The sequence below is a fragment of the Acomys russatus genome, chromosome 17 (assembly GCF_903995435.1).
Source record: "Acomys russatus chromosome 17, mAcoRus1.1, whole genome shotgun sequence".
In the NCBI taxonomy this organism is placed as follows: Eukaryota; Metazoa; Chordata; class Mammalia; order Rodentia; family Muridae; genus Acomys; species Acomys russatus.
Window position 1 is genome coordinate 29,742,373 of NC_067153.1, and position 24,999 is coordinate 29,767,371.

General features: G+C 40.1%; 1 protein-coding gene and 1 long non-coding RNA gene across 4 annotated transcripts in view; one reads left to right on the forward strand and one right to left on the reverse strand.

Moving 5' to 3' along the window:
• The window catches only part of Samd12 (sterile alpha motif domain containing 12), a 447,164-nt gene that overhangs the window by 239,287 nt on the left and 182,878 nt on the right, over positions 1 to 24,999 (forward strand). For 2 of the 3 annotated variants that reach the window (XM_051159686.1, XM_051159685.1), the window contains exon 4: positions 15,691 to 15,831. In XM_051159686.1, coding sequence (XP_051015643.1) covers positions 15,691 to 15,831 — 141 coding nt within the window. Of the gene's footprint in view, positions 1 to 15,690; positions 15,832 to 16,031; positions 16,199 to 24,999 lie in introns of those variants that run through there. The other variant, XM_051159687.1, reaches the window with a different exon arrangement.
• On the reverse strand, positions 10,929 to 20,489 carry LOC127201257 (uncharacterized). The gene is made up of 3 exons (XR_007832187.1): positions 19,980 to 20,489; positions 14,768 to 14,831; positions 10,929 to 11,024 (listed from the first exon to the last, which is right to left on the reverse strand). It is a non-coding gene; the product is annotated as an uncharacterized LOC127201257 (long non-coding RNA).

Genomic DNA, 24,999 nt, shown 5'->3' on the forward strand with positions numbered 1-24,999 from the left:
CATTAAAGAAAGGAAAATTGCTGACAGTAACACCCAGATTACCCTAATTATTTGAAACATTATTATTTATGATATTTTTATTGTATTGGCAATGGTAGTGTCTGAGGTTTTAGGGTCCACATCTATGTAACACTTTCACATTTGTCTATTGGGTCAAACAAAAGATACCTCACTTGAGAAAAACAGCTGTTCCCATGTGACCCAGACACAGGGAACTCTACCATACAATCTACAAATGCAGAGTTTCTGTCTTTCCAGGACCTTAAACTCGAAGATACGCTGTAGTGACTCACCTTGCTAGGTTGCCAGACATTCACTGGAAAGCCAGTTTCTTGCAGCATACTGCCAATAGCTCATTCTTCCCGGTTTCTTTCCACGTCTCCAGTCTTGTTGGCTCATATCTCTATATGCAGCCGATACTGGTGTTCTTCAAGGTGTGAGTCATGGGTGCTCTTCTCATTTGACACTCAGTTTCTTGTTTGTAAATTCAGATGGCAACTCTACTATGTCACCCAAACAAAATCCTCAAGCTGCCTTCTCTTTGTAGCTCCGTTCTATGTACCCAAATGCCCCCTCTGCCTGTCCATTGACCATGTCACAGACAAAGGCTGCTCATGTTACACACCCCAGCTAAAGTGACTGCTGTTAGCTCTTGTACCTGCTCGCTCAGCAGTTCCCCCGTCAGTAAGTGGACTTCGGCTTTTTACCATCTCCTGAACAGACCACAATTGACAGCCCCTTGCAGTTGGTTCAGGTCTTTCATCTCTGACTGGTCACGCTGGTTCTGCTTGCATATTTTCTCCTTTCTGCTCATCTTCCAATTAGGACCAGTTCTAGTAGAAACCACCATGATCTATAAGCTCAGTAAAATGTGATTTTCTAGCTAGTTTTCCTCACTTCCTGGTGTTGTTTATGTGTTCCATGGAGATTATTTGTGAGAAGCCAGAAAGAATTTCGAATACAAATGTCATCATATCAGTCTCCTAGTCAAAACTCTATATTGACTCCCTAGTGCATTTATTTATTGTAAGGGGAACAACAAGATCCTTCATCTGCCTCCAAAACCATAAATGTTGCCTTTGACTAGCTCTCCACCCTCACCTCAAATCCAAGGCGTACTCCCATCCCATATGCCAGTCTCACTGGATCCCTTGATTTAATCCAAAGCCTGTATTCAAGAGCATTTAATTGTGTTTCTCTCTCCCTCCCCGCCTGAAAAAAAAAAAAAAAAAATCACAGTAACACCTCTACAGTCTGTCTTACTCTGTGGAAGGCATATGAAAGTTGCTTCCTTCAAGTTTACCTTTGCCACACCGAATTCATATTTAGGGTTTCCTGTGTCCTTATGAGAGCGCTGCTTTTTTTTTTTTTTTTTTTTCTGTTTTGAAATGGTGTCTTTACCTGAGTGGCATTGTTTTCCCTATGAGACTGCAAATACAAACACAGGCTACACGGATTGTAATCTGGGCTTCTCCTCAGCCTCTGCCCTAATATATGACACAGTCATTCTTAAATGAGTGCTTAATTAGTCAGCTCTAGCCTGCCTCACAGTGGCGTCTTGTTTGTAGTCTTTGCTCTCATATGTGCTTGTCATATGGACAAGTCCCTTCACTTTTCCTGGTCTGCTTTTGGGGATGCTATTTCTTTTCCTTTTCTCACAGAGCCACTCATTTAATTAGCAAAACTTGAATGAATCCCCATCAACTGCTGAATATAGAGTTGCTTCATGGAGAACCCAGGCATAGAAGAGAACAAGGGCCCGTGTCTAAACGTCCTAGGGGTAATACAATACATGCAGCGGCACAACCTATGTCAGGCATACTGTTACGGAATGTTCAGTTTGAAATAGACATGTTGAGTCAAATACTATGGTGCATACTTTTACATTTATGAATGTGTATTTTATATATTTTTATCATATAAAGTATAATAGTACTTAATATACTTTCACATAGGAACTCCAAGGCAATTGCAATCAATCCTGCTTCACAGATGTGGAAATCGTGACTCAGCTGCCTTTAGTAAATTACTCACGTGCAGCCTGTGCAGGCGTCAGGCTTAATGCCCAGGCTCCTCTCTCCAAAATCAGGTCTCTGCTAACAAAGCAAGAAACATAATTAGACACAAAAATGAAAATACCATTTATAGTGAAATTAAAAGAAAGCAGTGCAGCACCACACTACACTATAGTCAGTGTTCTGGAACAAACTGTCGTGTGTAAGGTCCTCCAACCTCCAAGGTTCTCAAAGCAGTGTTCTAAATACCACACGATTCTCTGTGAAGACGCACGTGTGAGGTACATATTACAATTAATAAGGCACTCTCGCAGAAATGATCACGAATAAACAACAATAAAACTGAACCCAATACAAGTTGACTAAAGAAGTTAGAAAAACAGTGAAGATTTTTGGTATAATTTCAACTTGGATTTGGCTTCTTTTTTTTTTTAATTTCAAAATATATTTTTAATTTTATTTTATTAATTTATTCACATTACATCTCAATGGTTATCCCCTCCCTTGTATCCTCCCATTCCTCCCTCCCTCCTATTTTCCCCTTACTCCCCTCCCCTATGACTGTGACTGAGGGGGATTACCTCCCCCTGTATATGCTCATAGGGTATCATGTCTCTTCTTGGTAGCCTGCTATCCTTCCTCTGAATGCCACCAGGTCTCCCCATTCAGGGGACGTGGTCAAATATGAGGCACCAGAGTACATGTAAAAGTCAGACGCCACTCTCCACTCAACTATGGAGAATGTCCTGTCCATTGGCTAGATCTGGGTAGGCCTGTATTGTCCTTGGCTGGTGCCATAGTTTGAGCGGGACCCCTGGGCCCAAATCTGCCTATCATAATTTTCTTCTTGTAGGATTCTAGGATCCTCTGGATCCTTCAACTTTGCCATTCTCCCATGCTTCTCTCATCTAGAATCCCAATAGGATGTCCTCCCCTCTGCCTCAGTTTCCTGGTTAGTGAAGCCTTTCATGGATTTGGCTTTTGAAACCTGACATCCGATCAATTAATTTATTCTTCTAGCCAAAATTAAACTTTAGCCAACTGACATTACTCTTGCATTCCCGAGACCTTTCAAGTTATATCTTTCTTTGAAAGGCTCTGTTATATGCAGTGAGATGTCCAAGATCAAAAATAGGAATATTTTTATTTGAACTAAAGTGGAATCCCTGCCCTGCTATTTGTAGTCTTTCTCCTTTCTCCCTCCCTCCCTCCTTTCCTCCCTCCCTCCCTCTCTCTCTCTCTCTCTCTCTCTCTCTCTCACTCTCTTTCTCATTCTTTCTTAACTATGTGCATATCCAGTAACATCCTTTTCCTCTTTTAAAACAGAGAGTACGAGTCTGTCCTAGGGTGGTACCATAGGTGAAATCGGTATGAGTAGATCAGAAAGTGTCTGACACAGAGCTCTGTGATGCTTTGCCACCCCATCTACTCAAGTCCTATGACTGCATTCTTAGGACATCTGCCTCCTGGATTGGCATTTTCAGAAGGAGTTTATTAACAGGAAACATCTGAATCAGTGGTTCTTCACCAGAAGCAAAACTGTCCTCCACCAGATATTTGCCAAGGATTCGGGGACATTTTTGATTGACATGGGTGGGAGGATTTTAGATGAAAAGCCAGAGACTTTGTAGAGAGCATGTGAAAATGCACAGCTCAGCCACACTTGCGGTCACAGAAGAACCCAGCCCCAAGGGTCAACGGTGCTGCATGTCATGATGTCATTTCAAGATTTTACATGCTAAAATAATAGATTTCCCCCTGTTCAGATTTGCTTCTTGGGACCAGTTTCAGGTATCCATCAGATGCCCATCATTCAGATATCTGCCATAGTTTGGGTGTGACTTACAGAGCTCCCACATGGGGAGGACCTTTTCCATTCCTTAAGGAAGGTTCCTAGGGGATTCAACAAGACTTTGTATTCTTCTGACTGTAGTGATTCCTTGCCAGCACAACAGGGTATAATATATAACAGCTTTCCATTACTCAGGTGAAGAAACAGAAGCCTGTAAAGGAGAAGTGTGGAACTAATGGCTGCGTACCTGATGGCTGGGTGATCTAGCACAAGATTAGCCCTGTCCTGCAAACTCCAGGCCTCTCTCCCTCTTTTTGTTAGAGTTTCCCAGTAGGTCACATGGTCTTCATCTGATGCAGGCTTTTGTCTCACAATTGTTCTTTACCATTGACTCGATGGTCTCCTATAAGCTCCGTGAAAGCCAGAACATCTTCTCTTTCTCCTGTTACGCATATACAAAATTAGACCAGCACTCACTCATTACTCCTAATGTTGATGGAATGTTGAGTATGCAGAACAATAAGGGGGACTTCACCAATAACTTGGTGGGTAAAGTTTTGGCTTCAAAGTGTGAGGGCCTAAGTCCAATCCTAAGAGCCCATGTTAAAATAATAATAAAAGCTGGGCATTGCAGTACATACTTGTAATCGCAGCACAAGGAATGCAGACAGGCAGATCTCAGGTGCTTGCTGGGTCTCTAGTCTTGCTAACTTGACGGGTTCTCTGCCAATGAGAGAACTTGTCTCCGAAAATTATAGAAAGTGTGGACATCATCTGAGGAAGAGCTGAGGCTCTCCTCTGACATTGACATGCATTTGCATACATTTGAAAACCCCCTGCACACACAAACGTGGACAAACAAAATGTAAGATAAAACAAATCTCTTCATATTAAAATAAAGTCAAAGTTAACTTACAACCAAGATTTAAACCTGATTTTGGCCGTGGGTACTGTTTAAATTCAGCTCATGTGTTGAACCCAATATGCCCTGTACCTGTTATTTTCAGTATAGAAAACTGTGTGTTTGTCTATTTTAGCCATAACTATGAGTAGAATATCAAGGAGGAGAAGAGGAAGAAGAGAAGAGGAGAAAGAGGAGGAGGAGGATATGCTTGTCAATAGACATCTCACACATTTCTTGGTAATTAATTTTAAAACATGCCAAGTGTGCAAGGCATCACTCACCTGGTGACACCAGATCAACAAAGAATCTGACAATAGTGCAGATGAATGCTGACAAATAAAAGCAAATGCACCGCAAGGTTCGGTTTACCCATCAAAAGCAGGAAGGCCTTGAAGGCTGTTTATTGCACCATGAACCTTCAGCTATAACCTCCCATTAGGTTTGTATGAGACTTCCGTACTTTAAAATAAAAAGTGCTCTGAGGTCCAAGAGAAGTTATTACTGAGTCTTCTCAGGAGAGACTAAAACAAAATCCCCAAAATAATGTTTCTAGGGGATTTTTTAAAATTAATTTTTGGAGGGGATTTGGTAACTATATCTGCAATTAGCAAAATAAAAATATTCAACATTCCAAGAGGCTAAAAATAAAAGGACCATGTTTCTACTCAGTTTAAAAGGTACCATAAGTAGTTTCTCTCTGAAAGTATATTTTAGACGGAAATTAATATTATTCCAATTCCCTCCTATTAACATCATCAGCACCTGAATATAGTCAGCCACAAAAAGTGGAGTTTCTAAAACAAGCTTTCTACCTAAGACTGGTTTAAAAAAAAAAATCAATGTGCAGTTCCCATCAGTCTGGTAAATTACTTACAGTAACCTCAGTGCAAATTTCCATTAACCCTTCTCTTCCTCGGCCCAATGAAGGACATGCAATTAGCTGTCAATCATTCTGAGTCTCAGTATGTGAAGGACCAGCCTTGGCAGTGGGCAGTGTTCCCCTGTAGAACTGAGAGGAGACATAATGGTCTTGCCTTCTTGCCAGGAAATGAGGTAATGGGTTGGCTGACCTTTGGGTCTCTGTTTGTTCTGGTATTGGGGGATTTCTTGTCACCTTAAAGAAGTCAGGGACACTGGACTCTGGGGATAGGAAGATGAATTTGATGTGTATTGTTAGGCTATTTTTTAAAATCCTTCCAAACATGGCATATCAAGGTACAACAATATTAGGCACTACTTCTCATATTAAGGCTGAAAAAGACAGCCCAGTAGGAGGACAAGAGTCCTAAAAGCAGATTAATGTCCTTGGGAGTCCTGCTCTTTTCTGAAGGGAAAAAGAGGAGGAATGGATGGGGAGGGAGGGGTTAGGGAACAGAGGAAAGGAGAGGAAACTGGTCAGAATGTAATATATGAGAGAATAAATTTAATAATAATAAAAAAACCTAAATGCCCTTAGCTACTCTTGGTCACAGTGAACTATTAATTTAGATTGGTCAGCAGAGAATGCAGTGGCAATGCTCAGAGCCTCCCTTCCTTTCCTCCCCCCCTTCCCTCCCCCCACCAAACACACACACAGTTTTGTCCCTTATGGACAAAGCCACTAGAATTCTTTTCCAATGGAAGAAGGAGGGGCATGATGAGAGAAGGGTGATAGAGAGTCAGATGTTGAGAGTGTCAACTTGTGAGGCAAATATGGCCCATATACATGATTTGTTTGGCTCTGCTAGTATGGAAAACACGGATAAATTTTAAATGGGTAGATTTCATAAAACTTGTGAATTTCCAGTTATTCATAATTTAAAATAGAAGCAGGAACAACAGTTGGCCCATATTCTAACTCTACTTTTGCAAAGCAAAAATGGATTACAATTTTTCTATTTCAGGAGAAAAATCAAACTATGCAGTCCAGCTAATTTCAGTGGTTCCTTAGAGCAGCGCTCCTCACACAATTACATTATCCTTACAATCAAACATTTGGATTTGTGACCTCTGGAGTAATTGGATAAGGAGGACAGGACCCTCTAGGCATGTGAAGCAGACAGAAGTATATGGTCAAATTTAAAGTCAATTCCAAATACATTCTAAGAAATAAAAATTAAAATGCCAATATTTTCTAATGCCTACACTGTATAAAATATCAGAGCCTTATCATTGTTATTCTCCTATAGCAGATGTCATTTCTTAAGATGGGGGTGGAGAATCAGTGACTTAGCTGACAGTTTAGCTGGCAGTGACACATAAAATAGGATCTGCCACTCACCATGCAACCAGCTCAGCTCCCTTCCCTCATCATATATTGACTTTTGTAACTGAGAAACTCAGGGTGTCTAACCCCAGGCAAGGCTGCATTCAGGAAATCAAATAACATTGTCTTCCTCCTCCTCCACCCGCTCCCTCTCCTCTCACATTTCTCTTCTACTTTCTCAGCTTTGCTTACTGTTGACTTAATTCCCTAGCCAATTCTCTGCCTGTGACAACAAGGACAGCCACTAGCAGCAAATCTAGTATTGTATTACAGCTTGGGAGATGGTCCAAGAAGGAAAGAAAACTTTCCTCTTTGCAACCAGGACAATTCCAGTAAGGAACTTATATTTGCTCTGTCTGGGTCATAGCCACACAACATTAATTTAACAAACATTTATTTAATGCCAGAATAGAGTCACAAATCTGACTGGGGACTTGGAAATATCAGTGTGCCCTGTATTCATGGAGCTTGCAGTGCAGCAGGTGTGGGAAGGAAATAGGAGAGAAAAAAATAAACACACCATGCAAGAAAGTGATATTTTTCTTGAGAACTGAAAAATACTACAGGGAAATTCTTTTTTAATCATCAAACATTTCCCCCAATGGAGAAAGAGCAGTTCCCAAGCTATGAAAGAGAAGTTCTCGTACAGTGACAGATGGGGGGGACCATATAGACAAAAGCAATGGAGACGCTCATGATCCTAGTCTTGAGTGGGACTTGACGGCACAAACAAAATTTCCCCCACCCCATATGTTCTTTTATACCAGGGGTGGAGTGAAGACTGCGCCATGACCAGACTGAGTGGCACAAAAGACCCACATGTGCCTGCCTGCCTTCCATAGTCTTCCTAAGTGCAGAGATTCTTAGAGATCCTGAATATACCTTTCTGGGTCCCAGAGCCTGTGTTTTGTTCCTTGACTTCCCTTCTCCCTCCAATTCACCTTAATGACTTCTGTCTTTTGCTCAACATTCCCTCAAATACCATTATGTGCCACCTGCATGGGAATCAAGGTGAATCAGTGCCTTTTCACTGATGTGAAATGTATCTTTTTTTTTTTTTTTTTTCACTGTCTTCCCAGTTCTTTGTAGAGGAACAAGTTTAGTCCATGACAGGCATGTAGTCTATGATACGTGAATAGATGAATCTGTTGAAGAGCAGCTGTCAAAGCCACACCCCAACCCCATCCTCTGTCACTCTCCACCGCATGGTAGTGGTGTGTTCATGGTTGCCCTTTTCCTAAGCCCTCAGCGATGGTGAACATTCACAGACCCTCCAACTCACTAACCTGAGTTTGTGTTCAAGAACTAGCAGGAATGGGCTTCAGTGAGTGTATTAGGTTCTTTTCTATTTTTGTGACATAGCAACTTATAAAAGAAAGAGTTTGTTTGGGGCTTATCACTCCAGAGGGAAAGACCCCATCACCATCATGTCAGGGAAGAGTGGCAGCAGGTAGGCACAGTGGCAGAAACACCTGAGAAACCCATTTCTCTCATACTCCAAGCAAGAAGCAAAGAGAGCAAACTGGGAAAAGTGCATGGATGTGAAGCCCTCCTCCAATGATGTACTTCTTCCAGCAAGGCCACACCTCTGAAAACATCCCAAGCTATGCCACCACCTGGGGACCAAGTATTCAAATGCCAGAATCTGGGATTAGGTGGGGGTGCCATTCTCATCCAACCCACCACAAGGGGGATGTGAGGTTCACGTGCAGAATTCCAAGCAGTCAGTTAGGGGATGCTGAGCAGCGTGTCCCTCTCCCAGATCTGCAGCTTATTAATAAGGCAAGGAGCTTTTACGTGTTGCATGGCTCTTAATCAGCCGTAGATAAGCTCGGCGCTTTCACAGAATCATTAAAAAGCGAGATAATCTATGTAAAGCTCTTAGGATGATGTTTAGCACATAAGGGATGTTTGCTATTGTTATCACAGTCACAAAAGAAGGAGCACGAGAGTCCTGTGAGTGTGACAAGGTAGCAGCCAACAAAGCACCTGTGACACCAAATTTGCATCATGCCAGTGGTTCCAAGTTACAGAGGATGCGCATGTGTTTAGTTCCATTGTATTGTTACTTTCTTTGGAATAGTGTACTTTTCATCCTTCATTTTGAAAATGAGGAAGCTAGAACTCAAATAATATCTTAGTGGATATTAATCCATACCTTTTTAGCTCATAACCCCATGCTTTTTTTCTTTCTACTTTTTCTTTGTTTCTTGGGTCTAAATTTTTCCATTTGCAGTAATAGGACAACTGGCTTGGCTAAAGAATGCTGATTATATGAACCCCACACTGGTGTTCTTACTAACTAGGGCTGAAGTTGGACCCATGAACAGCTGGTTAATGCGTAGCACAGGCCTTTCTTAAGAGTGGATTTGAACTAACAACTCTATATACACTATTTGTTGGAGACTGACTGGGAAAACATACCTTGTAGGTCAATGCATCTCCCAGAAAAAAAAAAAAAAGTGGCTCTGAGAAACCTCAGTAGGAACAAAGCCTAGGCCACACCTGCTCACACCCCTTGGCATTTGCATGTGTACCTAGAGCATGTAAGCATTATCTTCAAAACCAGTGATGGCTTCTGGCATAGTTGTCTATGAAACTGAAGGGCACCAAGGGCCAGACTGGACTTGGAGCACAGACACATATCCAGACCTAAGTCTTTGCCTGAAGCCACTTTCACTGGGTCCCACTTTTCCATGTGGATGTGGAATTGTGTGTCACACCCAGAAGGATCCAAAGTCCCTTTAAGTTTTTGTTGAATGAATAAAGACCCGCAAAGGCAGCAATTCCTAATGCTTGGCATTTCTCCTCATCATCTAAGCAAAAGTCTTTGCAGATGTGACAAAAGATCTCCACATGAACCAATTATCCTAACTGTCGTCATAGGAGAAGTCGAGGTTTTATTACGCAGAGTATAAAGGGATGTACAATGAAGGCAAAGTTATGGTGATGTAGCCACAACCAAAGTAACGTTGGCAGAGCTAAGGTTTTGAAAACCAGATTTTGATTTTGCCCCCTGTCAGCTTCTGGAGGGCATGTGGGCCTACAGTGCCTTGGTTTTTAGCCTGGTGAAATTGATGTTGTGATTCTGGCTTCCATTATTTCTGCGGAATAAATTTCTGTTGTGTGAAGGCTCCATATTCAAGGTAATTTGGTATGGCAGCCAGAGAAAACTATGACCTTGTTCTTTTACTCCACTTGCTCTTCCTGCCCAGCACCCCTTGCTCAGCTGCGCTGGTAATGTTTGTCTGTCTAAACTCAGAACCGAGCATTCATCTGCATTCACCCTGTGCCAAGGTTGGGGACTCAGCCTTGTGATCTCTGTTCTGTTCGATATGTGTTCATGTGCACATTACCAAGCAATGCAGTTCTTACCTCCAATGATGGCCAGCTTCTCATGATCGTTTTATATGACAGTTTCTAATCAAGTCCCTTACATCAGAAAAGATATTCATTTAAAGATCTGGAAATGGAAAGTCATCGGTACGTAGGTAAAGAAAACAGTATTAACATTATTTAAGCAGTGCTTAAAATGTATATTTAATACGTATTTATAAGTCCTGTTATGTGTCAGCATAGGAAACCTGACAGGGAAATTTATACAGTACTACAATTCTCCAGAGAAAAAGAACTAGTGATAGATAGGTAGGTAGATAGATAGATAGATAGATAGATAGATAGATAATAGAAAGATTGATAGATACTAGATGATAGAGAGATGATAGATTATGTGAGAGGGGTGTGTGTGTGTGTGTGTGTGTGTGTGTGTGTGCGTGTGCGTGTGTGTACAGGTTGATAAGACAGATAAAATAAATTGGTTCTTGCAGTTACAGAAATTGCCAAATTCAAAATGCGTAAAGATAATGTCTTCACTTGAACCTAGAGACAAGAGCTGCTATACACTATAGAAAGCAGTCTGCCTTCTCTATTCCATCACTTTAAGTACCAACCTCTGAGCCTTGTGTGTAGAGGTTGTGTTATAAATGTATGAACTGGGCCTGAGCACCTCGTGGTTAGGCTTTCTCTGCATTTTGACCTGTTGTAGCTTTCGGTAATAGTCTTCATCTGCTGCAATAGGAAACAAAGTTCTTTGATGAGCTACACTTATCTGTGGTTACAAGGACAAGTGTTAAAAATACAGCTAAGAATTATACTGGTTTAGGGAAGGGGCAGCAGTAAGTGTTCCTCTAGGATCAATGACTGAAGGCTCAGAGATATCATGAAATTGCAGGTGGAGAGAATATAAAAGCCAAAGGACCTAAACATCTGCTACCAGAGTGTCATCTATATATGACAAGAGAGATGCACCATGGACTCTCAATGATGTAGTTGCTTAAAGAAATCCCAAATGATGCCAGTTGACATTCCAATTCTGATTGGTGAAATTTCACAAGCCTCTACCCCTAGATGAAGAGATACTGGCAATTAATGATTACTGAGTGAGGAAGAGTCAGCCTTTCCCAGGGATGAGTCTTGATACCAAGTAGTCAGTCCTAAAACATATATGGAAGGGCTACACTAAGTGGAATCAGCAAACTGCCTTTATAACTTATTTGTGTATATACAAATGTGTAACAGTAATCATTTTAAAAGGCTATGAATTTGAGAGAAAAATGGGTAGGTGGGAGTGGTGCACAGAAGGGGCTTCAGGGAATGGGAGGTACAATTTAAATACAGAACACGTATATGAGATTTTAAAATAAATATTGATATTATTTGGAAACACTCAGAATACTAAATAGTCTATTCAAGGTGTCTTATGAAGCTAACCATCATGTCTATGTTTATAGACATTGTATGTTCAAGGGCCACATACAATAATGTCTTTGTGGGCAGACTGAAGTATCAGTTGCAGGAACACTCAGATTTTTCAGAGTTGCTACCAGAACACCACATCTAGGTTAGTGTTGTGTGAACATCTTCACTGAGTATTCCCTGGCCCAATTCAAGGGGTCCTGTGAAAATTTTTATCACTGGCAGTATCTGGTCTAGATAAACAGTAAGGAAGTTGAATCATAGATCTACTGATGCTGACCTTGTGCCTGCTCACTCAATGCTTTGGGAGTTTGGGAAGAGTATTGAAAGAATGAAGGACATTTTAATCACCTTTTTTAGTTCTACCTATTTCATTAGTTCTGCAGATCCCAGATGTTTGCTGGAGATAGACTAGCAGGAACGGACCACGATTTCCTGCCTCCAATACATCCTTTCCTAGAGCAATGACTCAGTTTCCTGCTAATAAAAGGGGCCGCTAGCCATTGTGGATAAGTTTGGAAAGCTGAGTTGTGACTGAGGACCTCCGTTCCTCCATGCTGCTTCTAGGAATTATAAAGTCATAAAAATAGACCCAGGATCCTTACTGCTCCTGCCCTTCCACCTGGCTCTGTGGCATTGTCACTTCCTGTTCTGACTTTTCTCCATGTCCCAACCTCTAATCTACTCTCCTCTTAAAAACCAGAAATAGCCAGCTAAGACCTAGCACCATGCCCAAGTCACCTTTGCTCAAAAGTGTTCACACTTCCCATGCAGGCCATCTCCAGCCTTCCCTGACCCTGCCAGGCCCTCTGGAGCCCTGTCCCAGCTGCCTCTCAGACACTGCTTCCTACTATTGTCTTATGTTCTCCACACTGCTATAGGGGCATTTTCCATTCCTGTGACTTCCTTGATACTTCTATTCCCTTGTATTTCTCCCAAGTCCCAATGTCATCTCCACAGATACACCCAGGACTCAAGATTACTGTTCCTCCACTCTTCATTATGACCTTCATATAGAAATTGGAGAAGAAAGGAAATATAGAGCTTTCCATTTAAGCTACCTTGAAAATAATAGTTTTATTTATTTTTTGAGCATGGCATACCATTGCATATACGCATACATGTTCATATACCTGTATTTTGATAACATATGTCTTCCCTCCCCAGGTTCTACAGAACCACTCATCTACTTACTTATTAAACTTCATCTCTCTCTCCCTCTCTCTCTCTCTCTCTCTCTCTCTCTCTCTCTCTCTCTCTCTCTCTCTCTTAGAATAATTTACTCAAATTATTTAATTTAATAATTTAATTCAAATTATGTTGTTCAAATACAGTGGGTGTGGGGTCACACCCTAGAGCATGATTTACCTACCAGGCCGAGGTCACACCCTTAAAGAAAACTGATTCCCTTTTTTCCCAGAAATCATCAATTGTCAATATCTTCTCTGCTGGGGATAAGACTTTGTGTCCACCTCCCCCATCCATTTTGAGAATTGGGAATTTTTTTCAAGCTTGAACTTGAGAAAGTCTATTTGTATTCCTACAATCATGTCAGTTCCATTCGTGAGGATAACTGCTGCTATAACAAACTTAGAGGCTTAAAATTATTCACGTTTATTATCTTACATTTGTGAAATTCAGAAGTTCAAAATGGGCATCAAGGGTCTCAAAGTGAGATATTAGTGGAATGACTTTTGAAGGATGTGGGAGAGAAGCCATTTTGGAGTCTTTCTCAGCATCTAGAATCTGTTCTCTCTCTCTCTCTCTCTCTCTCTCTCTCTCTCTCTCTCTCTCTCTCTCTCTCTCTCTCTCTCTGCGTGATATGATATTCTCCCATCTTAGGGTCCTTATACTTCACTCACTTTTTACAAAGCCTCTTTGACGATGCAAGGTACCAAATGAGATTATAACATCTTTCAGGACTGTTGCTTCACCTTGCTGCAGAAGACAATGGAAGGGACTTGGGTCTGCTTTTGTCCTCTTGTTTCTTTTTCATGGTCACCATGATCATCTGGTGGTACCAAACCTGACCTGTACCTATAAGGCTTCTTTCCTCAAATGTAAATTATACAGAATCTGTAGACCACTATCAACACACACACACACACACACACACACACACACACACACATACACACACATACACATACACACACACACACACAGAGAGAGAGAGAGAGAAAGAGAGAGAGAGAGAGAGACTCCTCCCAGAAAATGATCCAGGGTCATGTCATCAATATTCCTTCCTGTCCAATATTCCTGCCTACCCTAGCCACCTCACTTCTGGGCAGAGATTGTCTAGTATATATCATGTCACAATATACAGCTGGCTTTCTGAGTAGGAAGGTTCATAAATTTGGTTCTGTAGGCCAAGCATTTCCATTGGTGAGATGAAATACATAAGCACTTTTCTCTACATTTGCTTTGATTGTCAAGATTACAAAGTTCAAAGAAGTTAGACTTGTAGTCAACATGAAGGTTAAATCCAGGCACAGTAGAGCATCAAATTTTCTTCACTTGAGAGCATAAGACAAGAGTATTTTAAGTTTGAGGTGAGTATAAGCTACTCAAAATAAACAACAACAAGAAAACATTCAGGATAAATCAGTAATCTTTTCTGTACAATTTTCAGCCACCAGATGCAGCATATAACCTAGCGTATTTTGGCAGTTGTTCTGCCTGAGGGTTAAAGGGAAGGGAAGATGAAGACTGCATGAACAGAACTGACTGTCCTAGCTGCTTCTCTTCATCCACCTGTGTCTAGTCACAGGCTGCCTGTTCATCAGGTACATTCATGGGCTTTCTTCTTCCTTAGACAGAAATGCCCATTAACTTCACCTTCTAGTTGTTTGGTTTCTTTGCTAAGGGGATAGAACATTTCATATCATTTTTCATAAGGAAGAAAAGCTACAGTTGGTTAAGGAGCAGCTTTTATGGAGATTTAAACATGGTTATTAGGGAAGAGAGAGTAGTGTTTAGGAAAAGAACAGCACACGCCCAAGTCATGGGTGTGGACTTCCCAACAGTTTCCAAAGTCTATGTAAAATTGTACTCACAGACTTTTCATGGACCACAGGCAGCTGCTTCTGTCTCATCCCCATGGTAGAAATGGTAACAGACCTGCAGGTGCAACAACTCAAACTGTGGAAAGAGAGTAAATGGCGCTGTGGGCATTTAACAAGATTTAACACTCCCTTATCATAAGCCCTGGGAACGAAGGATGCTTATTTCGAAGAAAATGCATAGTAGGGCATAATTTGGGGATTTCATAGAAATAAAGGTAGAAGAAAAAACATGCAGATATCTGGGAGTGGGGGGAAATGGAGTTGAAAAGTAGCCATGCTGAGTCTCCAAGACCTAGATGTGTGGTATCAAGAGACCAGGGCTCCTGGTTTTGCCCTCCTGAATTGCATCTCTCTCTGGTCTCCTCTTATCTTTTTCTTTGTGGTCTTTTTGTCCTTAGCAAATGTTGAGGGTGAGCACAGCTGGATCCAGAGAGCTAAACTGCCTGAAAAGAGAATTTCTGCTGGAGTTCCCATAAGCATAGGCAAAGCATCTAGTTTTGCAGCTTGGGTGTCAATAAAAGGCTCCACTGGCCAGCCTGAGAACCCAGGGAAGAGCATTGTTTCCATGGAAACCTGCAATTGGTGACCTAAATATGCAAGTTAAAGTTCGTTATTTTACCTACCTCATTGTGTGAGACTGCTGAGTATTGCCACTATTACAAAAAAAAAAAAAAAAAAAAAAAACAAAAAACAAACAAACAAACAAACAAAAAGGACATTCTTTTGCCTAGGTGGGTTTTCTCTGTGCAAACCATCAGTCCTGTCAGCAGAGACCATGGCGGTCCCCCTATGCTAAATCAGCTCCACTTAGTTAGAAACATTTTTTGACGGAGGGGCTAGCCAAAACTAAGATGGAAGTCATTCTCCAGGGTATTGCTCACTTGCTTCTTTCTCCATTTCCTAAACCCCTGCAGGGCGAGCCCTGCTGAGACTCACTGACAAGAAGCTGGAGCGCATGGGGATCGCCCAGGAGAACCAGCGACAGCACATCCTGCAGCAGGTGCTCCAACTGAAGGTGCGGGAAGAAGTCAGAAACCTGCAGTTGCTCACGCAAGGTACCCTGCTGCTTCCTGGTGGGTGGGTGTATAGGAACAGGGGAAAACAGAAAATGCTATCACTAATGACAGAGGGGAGCCAGGAAAAGTTTGTTGTTTTCTTACAGAATTTCCTTCATTAAAAGCAAAAAAAAAAAAAAAAGTAGGTACTTTTAAAGACTATTTCTCTCTAAAACTTTTCTTTTTTCATTGCTCACCAGAGAGAAGGATGCATAAATAAGTAATGGATGCACAAATAGAATTACTGGAGCTCACTTCAAGGTTATCACGTACAGCTGCAGAGCTGCTTACTGTACAACCCCAGAGGGTACCAATCACATTGATCAGGGTCCAATTGCTCCCTCCAGGGTTGTGTGGTGTGCAGGCTGCGCAACTGAGCAGTATAGTCCTGGCTGCCCTCAACTGACCAATAATTCTGAGAATGTCTTGGGACTTGAGTAATTTCAAACTTAATATGGCGGCTGGTGATGGAGATGGGGTTCTGATACATTTTGTTTTACTTTGCTTTTCATTGGCCAACAGAGGGGGAATGTTTGAAATGTACCTTTATTTAACAGAATTAATGCATGCATATGCTTTAGAGATTTTTGAAAACTCTATTAACTTGAAGAACAAAATGATTTAAAATATAGACTAGGGAATTTAAATTTGGACTATTATGGCTGTGTAACTCGTAATAGTGTGATAAAGAACTTGAGAACACCTGAGATCCCTGTAACTTTGAAGTGTCAAAAATATTTAAAATTTGAAGGAATGTCTAAGTCCCACGATATGTAACATATATTTACATATAACTTGCTAGCTATAAACATCCATCGACTATACTTTTTCTTCTTTTGTTGCCCATCATGCATCATTTTTAATGAAAGGATGATAAAGTAAGTGTTTTTTAGTGTTGTGTAGTTTTCAATAAGCAGAATATAATAATTGTATGCGTAAGGCAATTGGAGGAATCTGGATCAACCAAGTTTCATGTTATTGCATTTAGACTAACCCAGCAATAGTCCAGTTGCCTAGGAAAGGTGTTCTCAACCTGTGGGTCGATACCATTTTGGGGGGTTGCAAATTAGATACCCTTTATATCAGGACACGTAATTCATCACAGTGGCGAAAATTACAGTTATGAAGTAGCAACAGAATAATTTTATGCCTGGGGGGGCAGTCACAACATGAGGAGCTGTATGAAAGGGCCGCTGTGTTAGGAAAGTTGAGAAGCACTGACCTAGAAGAAAGGATGCAGTGCCTGAAAGATGAATGTTGACGAAGGATGCGTATAGACAGAGTGATGCAAAAATGGTGGCAGCCGTTTGACGTGCTTCTTCAAGGTTCGTGCCCAGAGACGCTTGGTAGTGAGTTCCGAGGAATGGGCATACTGAGTAATTTGAATTTGAGTGTGACAGGATGATACACATGCTGATATACTTTAAGGATTTTTAAAATTAGAGATAATAAGATTTATGACAAAACATGCTATTACACTGCTACTTCTAAAATGGAAAAGGAAAAGCAAATAATTCTGCTTAAATTCCACATAATCCATGTATTAAAAGAACATTTTCAAAGAATATATAATGTAGGAAAAGACAAGAGAAATGGGGGTGACACCATTTGGAAAAATTGATTTATAGCATGGCTCAATTTTTCAGTACATATTATATATATATATATATTTACATGTGTATAATATGTAAATAAAGGGAGTGCAAATTATTATGTCCCGTTTTTATAAGGGTTGTTTTTACGTCTGCCAAACATGTCTGTAGGTTATCTTACCTATGTTCAGTATACTTTTCCCTTTCTAAATCTACTATAAAGTCATTTGGTTGTTTTACTCAGAGCATATTAGCCAGCCTCTTCCAACACAGAACACTTCTTTCTACCTGTCTGTGTCCTAAGTTCAACCTTTCTGGTTCTGTTGATGGCGTTTTCTCCCCCTTTGAGAACCTGTACATTCTGTTGTCTTTCATCCCATTCCCTTTGGACGAAACTAGTGTTCTCTATAACTCACGGGTATTTTTCTCTGAATTTTTATTGCCTTTCTTATCACTCATCCTTTATATATTAGTGTTCAGAATCACTTTATATCAAGCATCCTTTTAAAAATCCACAGTGTTATTGAAGTGATAATTTTTTTTCTTTTCTTTTCTTTTCTTTTTTTTTTTTTTTTTTTTTAGAAAGGGAAACAAAATTGACAGGCTGTTTTGAAGATTGATAATAAAAGATATAAAGAGATCTGAGGAAGCTTTAAATTATTTGGAGGGGGGGGTCTAGGTTTGCTCTAATAAGAATCAATGTTCTATCTACCCAAGGGAGCTGGACGGTTTAACATGCATATCATATGGAGGTTGACTACAAGGGTAATGCGTGATTCAATATTAAATATTTGATTCTTCCAACCCACAAATACAAAGCTACAGAAAGAACATGCTGAATAAGTACAAAGATTTTGTGATTTTTTTTTTCAGTCTCCCTTAAAAAGTCTGTGGGTCTGTGTCTTGAGGAGAGTGGTTCACGCTTCCAGCTTATAGAAATGGGACACACCATGCCAGGACACATAAAGTCATTACTCAGATGAAAAGCATGTTTACGTTGGTGTTGACTGTGTAATCTGTTCAAGCTGCAACCATAAATACCACAGATGACTTAGGTTAGTGTCCTGCTTCCCCTGTGTTGCCACATGTCAGAAGCAAGATGGAATTTGTCTGAAATCACTACCAGAGGTACTTATCCCATTCATAAAATCCTGCCCTGGCGACCTAATCCTCTATCAGAGGCTCCATCTTCTTAAACCATAGCTTAAGGGTTGCAACTTCGATATATAAGTGTGTTTGTAGGACAAAATATCTAGTCTATTAGTAGCTATGACTCTTGATCTAATTTGTGTGTGTCCGCACATGCATATGGAGGCAAAGACATTGATACATGATGTCACACTCTACCTATTTAGTTTGTGCAACCGAGCATAGAGCTAGTTCACTGACTTCTCTAGACTGGTTGGTCAGTGAGCTCTGAAGATCTGCCTGTCTCCACCTCCACATCCTAGTTCTAACACGTACACACACATGCACACGCACAGAGAGAGAGAGAGAGAGAGAGAGAGAGAGAGAGAGAGAGAGAGAGAGAGAGAGAGGGAGGGAGAATATGCTGGGCTTTTATTCCTTTTATTCCTGGCTTTTTATGTGGATGCTAAGAATTTGGTTTGGACTTTACCCCCTACATCGTCTCCTCAGCTCCCAAAGTACTTCATTTTTGAAGAAATGATTTGATTGGATTTTTTTTATGTATTTCTATTTTGTTTTTAGAGTCTCTTTAAAATATATATAGTTTTTTTTTAAGACTACAGTTGGCTCCCTTTAAGGAAACAGCTAAGTAAATCATGGCACACATAGTTACTGGAGGTGTTCGAATCTGTAAATAAAGATGAAAAAAGACACCTGGGAAGCCATGAGAAAAAAACCAACAAGATGCAAAAGTATATGCATACTGTACATATGCCATAAAGGAAGAAACATTGTCTCTCTGTGTATATTCTTTGTTTATACAGGAAATACTGAATAATGTATATGAAACTCATGTGAGTTTCACCCATGAGACAGGAAGATGGTTATAGAAAGAGGATGCATGCTTCAGATGTCGTTTTTGCATTTGAAATATGAGTGTTTGAACTATTTTAAAGAACACATTTAAAAAATAAACAAAAAAGAGAAAGTATAAGTTTAGTCTTAAATATGCCTGGATTTTCTGCCCTGCCCCGAACATTTAATGCTGTTACTTCGGGGAAACTATTTTAGCACTTGGTGCTTCCATTTCCTGACTTCTGAGTTAGAGATGAGTAGTTCTGCTCAACCAACAACAATGTGGCAGGAATTAAAGACTAATATACTTAGCCGTTAGCCCTGTCACATAATTAAACCAAAAAGCCATGTTTTTAAAAAGCCACATCATTTTAATACCTTTTCTGAAATAAATCCATCTGACACAGTTTACTTACATTTGCTTGCGTTCACTTTACATGGGAAAAACTAAGATTTTTTTCCCCCTCCTTTCTTCATTTACCACTCCTAGATGCTGACAAAAAGGCACCAAAAAATTGTAAGTCTTTTGAAAATTGCATAGTCGGTGCATAGTAAATGTCCATTCTTACTCACTGTTCAGAAACCGTGACAAATACTGTGGAAACAGGTCATCATCAGAAGCCAAGGCCATCTTATCTGAAGTTGTGGCCACCCCTCTTGCCACTGACAATGGCCCCATGGCTCTCTGACATTTGCAAGCCACATAATCAATGTTTGCCTCTGCTTTCCTGCTATGCTTCTGATGTCTTTACGGAGATTGTCTCTTTTGAAAGAAAGCCTCTCGCCTTCTGTGTTCCATCCGTGAGCGGCCAGGATGTCGATCTGGTGGTAATACTTGATTAAACTGATAACTAAGAAACACAGCTGGGTCAGAACACACCCAGTCTTGTTTGGAGGAGCATAGCAGGCAGCTGGGCAGTCATCATGACACTTTGCTTCTGCTTGGTACATGAGGGATGGAGGTGGAGTTATGCTTTATGCAACGCACAGCAGTGGTGCCAAGTAATCCAAAATCCTTCAAATTTGTTCTTAGCATTTTAATAGTAGACATTGTTTCTAGAAAGCTAAACTCCCCAACAAGATACTGAGTACTGTGCTCGATATAGTTAGTGAGTTTGAACTGTTACTAAAGGCAAAGCATGCACTAGATTCACATCGGTTCTTCATATTTCCTCTGCCATGGCTCCTTCGGTTTGCTAGTCTCCACATACGTATAAAAGAGGGTGACAACAGAGAAACTAACATGCTCAAAGGTAAGAGACCTTAACAAAAATCATATCACAGGAAGGTCTGAGTCCAAAGCAAGCCATTTTTATACAAGTATATAGTGTAATTCCCTTCCCAGATTTGCTTCTATTTTCATTATATATGATATATGTAATATATCATATATGTAGGCATATTATATATATCTATAATGTCTGGTACCCACAAACGAGAGAAACCATGCAATACGTTCCATCTGAAATTGACTTAATTTGCTTGATGAGTGTGTCCAGTTGCATCCATTTTCATATGCAAATGCATAACTTCATTCTTTTTAAAAAGAGTTTTTGATAGTATAATTGCATCCTTTCTCTCTTACCTTTCCTCCCTCCAACCTCTCTCATTCTTCTTTACATGTAAGTTATTTTGCTATGCGTATGTCCCATGCTTTCTTTATCCATTTTTCTATTGTTACATATCTAGGTTGGTTTTATAACTTGGCTTTCGTGACTAGCTCATCAGTAAACATCATTGTACAAGTTCCCAGTGTTGGGTTGTCTTCGAGGCATTTTTGGCATAGACTAGAATCTAATATAGCTGAGTCATGTGTAGGTCTCTGGTTAATTCCTTGGGGACTCTGGCTAGTGTCTTCCATCCTGCTGGATGAGCAGTAAGTACAGCTTCCTTTTTTGTCTGCATCTTCGCCAGCATTTATAATTTGTTTCTTGGTGACTATCATTCTGCCTGATGTGACATGGAATCTCAGTGCACTTCTTCTATTATTTATCTTTTGAGAACATATCTTTTGTACAGTATGTGTCAGTATAGATGTGGGGATGGGCACATGTCACAGCAGGTATTTGAGGTCAACATGACAAGTGGCAGGAGTCAGTTCTTTGCTTCCAACACATAGGGCCTGGGGAGTGGACTCAGGCTATTAGGGTTAGTGACAAGTGCCTTTACCCACTGAGTCATCTCACCAGTACCAATTTTGAACAATTATTTAAGATTTATTCTTTATTTTATTTATGTAAATATGTATACATCAGTATCGATGTATATATGTATTTATCAGTATGGCCTGTGAGTGCAGTTCCCTCAGGGTCAGAAGAGGGTTTTGGATCATTTCCATTTGGAATTATAAGCACCTGTGAGCCACCTAAAATGGATACTGGGAACCAAACTGAGGTCCTCTGAAGGAACAGCAAGAACTCTTAGCTACTAAGCTACCTCACCAGCCCTTGAATATACCTGCTTCTATATAATGTTGAATACTTTTGCCTTTTTAAATGGGTTTTTTTTTTAGCCTTGGATTCTACCTATTCTTTTTTTTAAAAACATTTCTTTCATTTTTGAGACTATAATGTAATAACATCATTTTCCCTCCCCCTATCTCCCTCTAAACCTTTCCATTCATAGTCCCAAATATAAACCACTTATTCTGTATAATGTTACTTACATGTATGGTTTCAGGTGTGACCATTTGGTATTAGATATCCAGTTGAGAAGCTCTTCCTTGGATAAAAATATTTCTCCTACTCTCAGCTTCCTTAGTTATCAATAGTTCTTTATGTAGGCTTGAGACTTTATGGGCTTTCCTCAGTCCACTTTAACAAGTCTACTGTTGTTGTACTAGCTTGGTTCATGTTTAGGCAGTCAGCTTGGTAGGACTTCGTGAGTGTAGCTTCTGACATCTCCCTAGGAGACAAAAATCTGACAGCAAACTCCCTGATCCTCTGATGCATTGAAGGTTTATTTGCATTTCTCTGATGGCTATGATGTTAGACACTTTCCTTATGTATATTGGCCATTCATATTTTATCTTTGTGAACTATCTGATCATTTCATTAGCTGGGGTATTGATTAAGTTATTTAATTTCTTGTTCTTTAGACCTTTGAGATCTTTGTGTATTTTAGATATTAGCCCTCTGTCAAAGTATAATTAGAAAAGACTTTCTCTCATTCTGTAGGCAGTCTTGTTTCCTTTGTTATACAAAAGCTTTTGAGTTTCATGAAGTACCATTTGCCAGTTGTTGGCACTCATTGCTGAGTAACTGGAGTCCTACTCAGAAAGTGTTTGCCCATGGTGTATCTTAAAGGGGTTTTCCTACTTTTTTCACCATCAGTTTTAGTTTGGGGTCTTATGTTAAAGTTTTTGATCCATTAGGAATTTATTCTGTACAGCGTGAAAGATAACTAGTTTCATTTTTCCTTCCTTTTTCTTTTTTTATTAATTTATTCATATTACATCTCAATAGTTATCCCATCCCTTTTATCATCCCATTCTTTCCCCCCCTCCTGCTTTCCCCCTACTCCCCTCCCCTATGTCTGTGACTGAGGGGGACTTCCTCCCCCTCTACATGCTCACAGGGTATCAAGTCTCTTCTTGGTAGCCTTCTACCCTTCCTCTGAGGGCCACCAGGGCTCCCCATCCAGGGGACATGGTCAAATATGGGGAGTGCATGTAAAAGTCAGACCCCACTCTCTACTCAACTGTGGAGAACGTCCTGTCCATTGACTAGATCTGGGTGGGGGTTCAATGTTTACTGCACATATAGTCCTTGGCTGGTACCATAGGTTTAGCAGGACCCCTGGGCCCAGATCTGCCCATCATAATGTTCTTCTTGTAGGTTTCTAGGGCCCTCTGGATCCTTCTATTTCCCCATTCTCCCATGTTTCTCTCACCTAAAGGCCTAGTTTCATTTTTTACATGTGGATACTCAGCTTTGCCAGCACCATTTGTTGAAGAGGCCATCTTCTCCAATCTATGTTTTGAGCTTTGTTGTCAGAAGTCTCATGGCTGTTACAGGTTGAGTTTGTTTTGAGGCTATCTCTTTAGCTGATCTGTGTACCTGTTTCTGTGTCAGTGCTATAGTGTTTTAATACTATGCTATACCTTGAAATCAAGTATTGTGGTACATCTGTCTTTATTCTTCTGTTCAGGTGGATTCCTTTGGTTATCTAGAGTCTTTTGTGCCTCCATATGCATTTAATTTTTTTGTTTTTGTTTTCTGTTTTCTACTGGAATTTGGATGGGTATTTTGCTGAATCTGAAGACTGCTTTTAATAATATAGCTACTTATACGATACTAATTCTTCTCAGTCATGCATATGAGATGTTTTTCCGTCTCCTAGTATCTTCTTTCCTTGGTGTTTAAATTTTCACTACAGGGCTGCTACTTGTTCTTGATGCTGTTTATTCCCAAATATTTTGAGGTCATTATTGATGGGGTTTTCTGATTTCTTTCTCCTCAAATTTATTATTAGTTCACAGGAAGCCTGTATACTAGTTTTGCAACTCATAACTTTGCTGAAAATGTTTATCATATTCAAGAGTGGAAATCTTTGACTTTTTTCTATCCTGATTGTATCCCATTAGAATAGGTTTTGCTCTATTTTTGTTTTGTATTGTTTCTCTGTCTCTACTTGATCAAATGGGGTAAAAACTTCATCTCAGAGTCGCGAGTGAATGAGATTTCATGTGAAACTCATATTCTATAGATTATGGGATATGAATTATTCCAGAGGTTAGTAAACAATTTTAAAGGACCAGATAGTATTCTTTGTAGCCTATATACTTGTTTGTTATACCTTCCCTGCTGTGTGAAAGTAACCATGTGATACTCAACTGAATATTGGACAGAGATGTGCTCTAATAAAACTCTATCTAGAAAATAAGTGCTGATGCTGAGAAAAAGAAAGACTAAGTGTAATGGTACCTATAGAATGGGAGAAAATTTTTTTAAGTTGCATATCTGGTAAGGGTTTGCATAAAGAACTGCTGCAACTCAGAAAAAATAATAATGCTTTTTTGTTGTTTTTTGAGACAGGCTTCTCTGTGTAGCCTTGGCTGTTCTGGCTTTGCTTTGTACATAAGGCTTGCCTTGAACTCACAGTGATCCTCCTGCCTCTGCCTCCCTGAGGGCTGGGGTCAAAGGCATGTGCTAATCTGGCATATAATTTTTTAATGGCCAAAGGACTTGACTAGCTTTCCAAAGATATAAAGTGAGCAAAAATCATATGAAAAACACATTTACCATAAATTCTTTTAGAAATACAAATAAAAAACACAATGAGCTATTTACTTCAAACCCATTGGAATTGTCAGAGTAAAAAGTACAAGAAAAGTTAGGAAAATAAAGAAATTAGAACCCTTACTCAACAATAAAGGGAATACGGAATTGGATAGCCATTATAGAAAAAACTATGGGCCAGTTGTGGAAGTGCATCCTTGTAATTTAGCACTCAGGGAGGCAGAGGCAGGTAGATCTCTGTGAGTTCGAGGCCAGCCCTGTGTACAAAACAAATCCAAGAGAGAGAAACCCTGTCTTGGAAAAAGGAAAGGAAAGAAGGAAGGAAGATGGAAGAAAGGAAAAGAAAAAGAAAA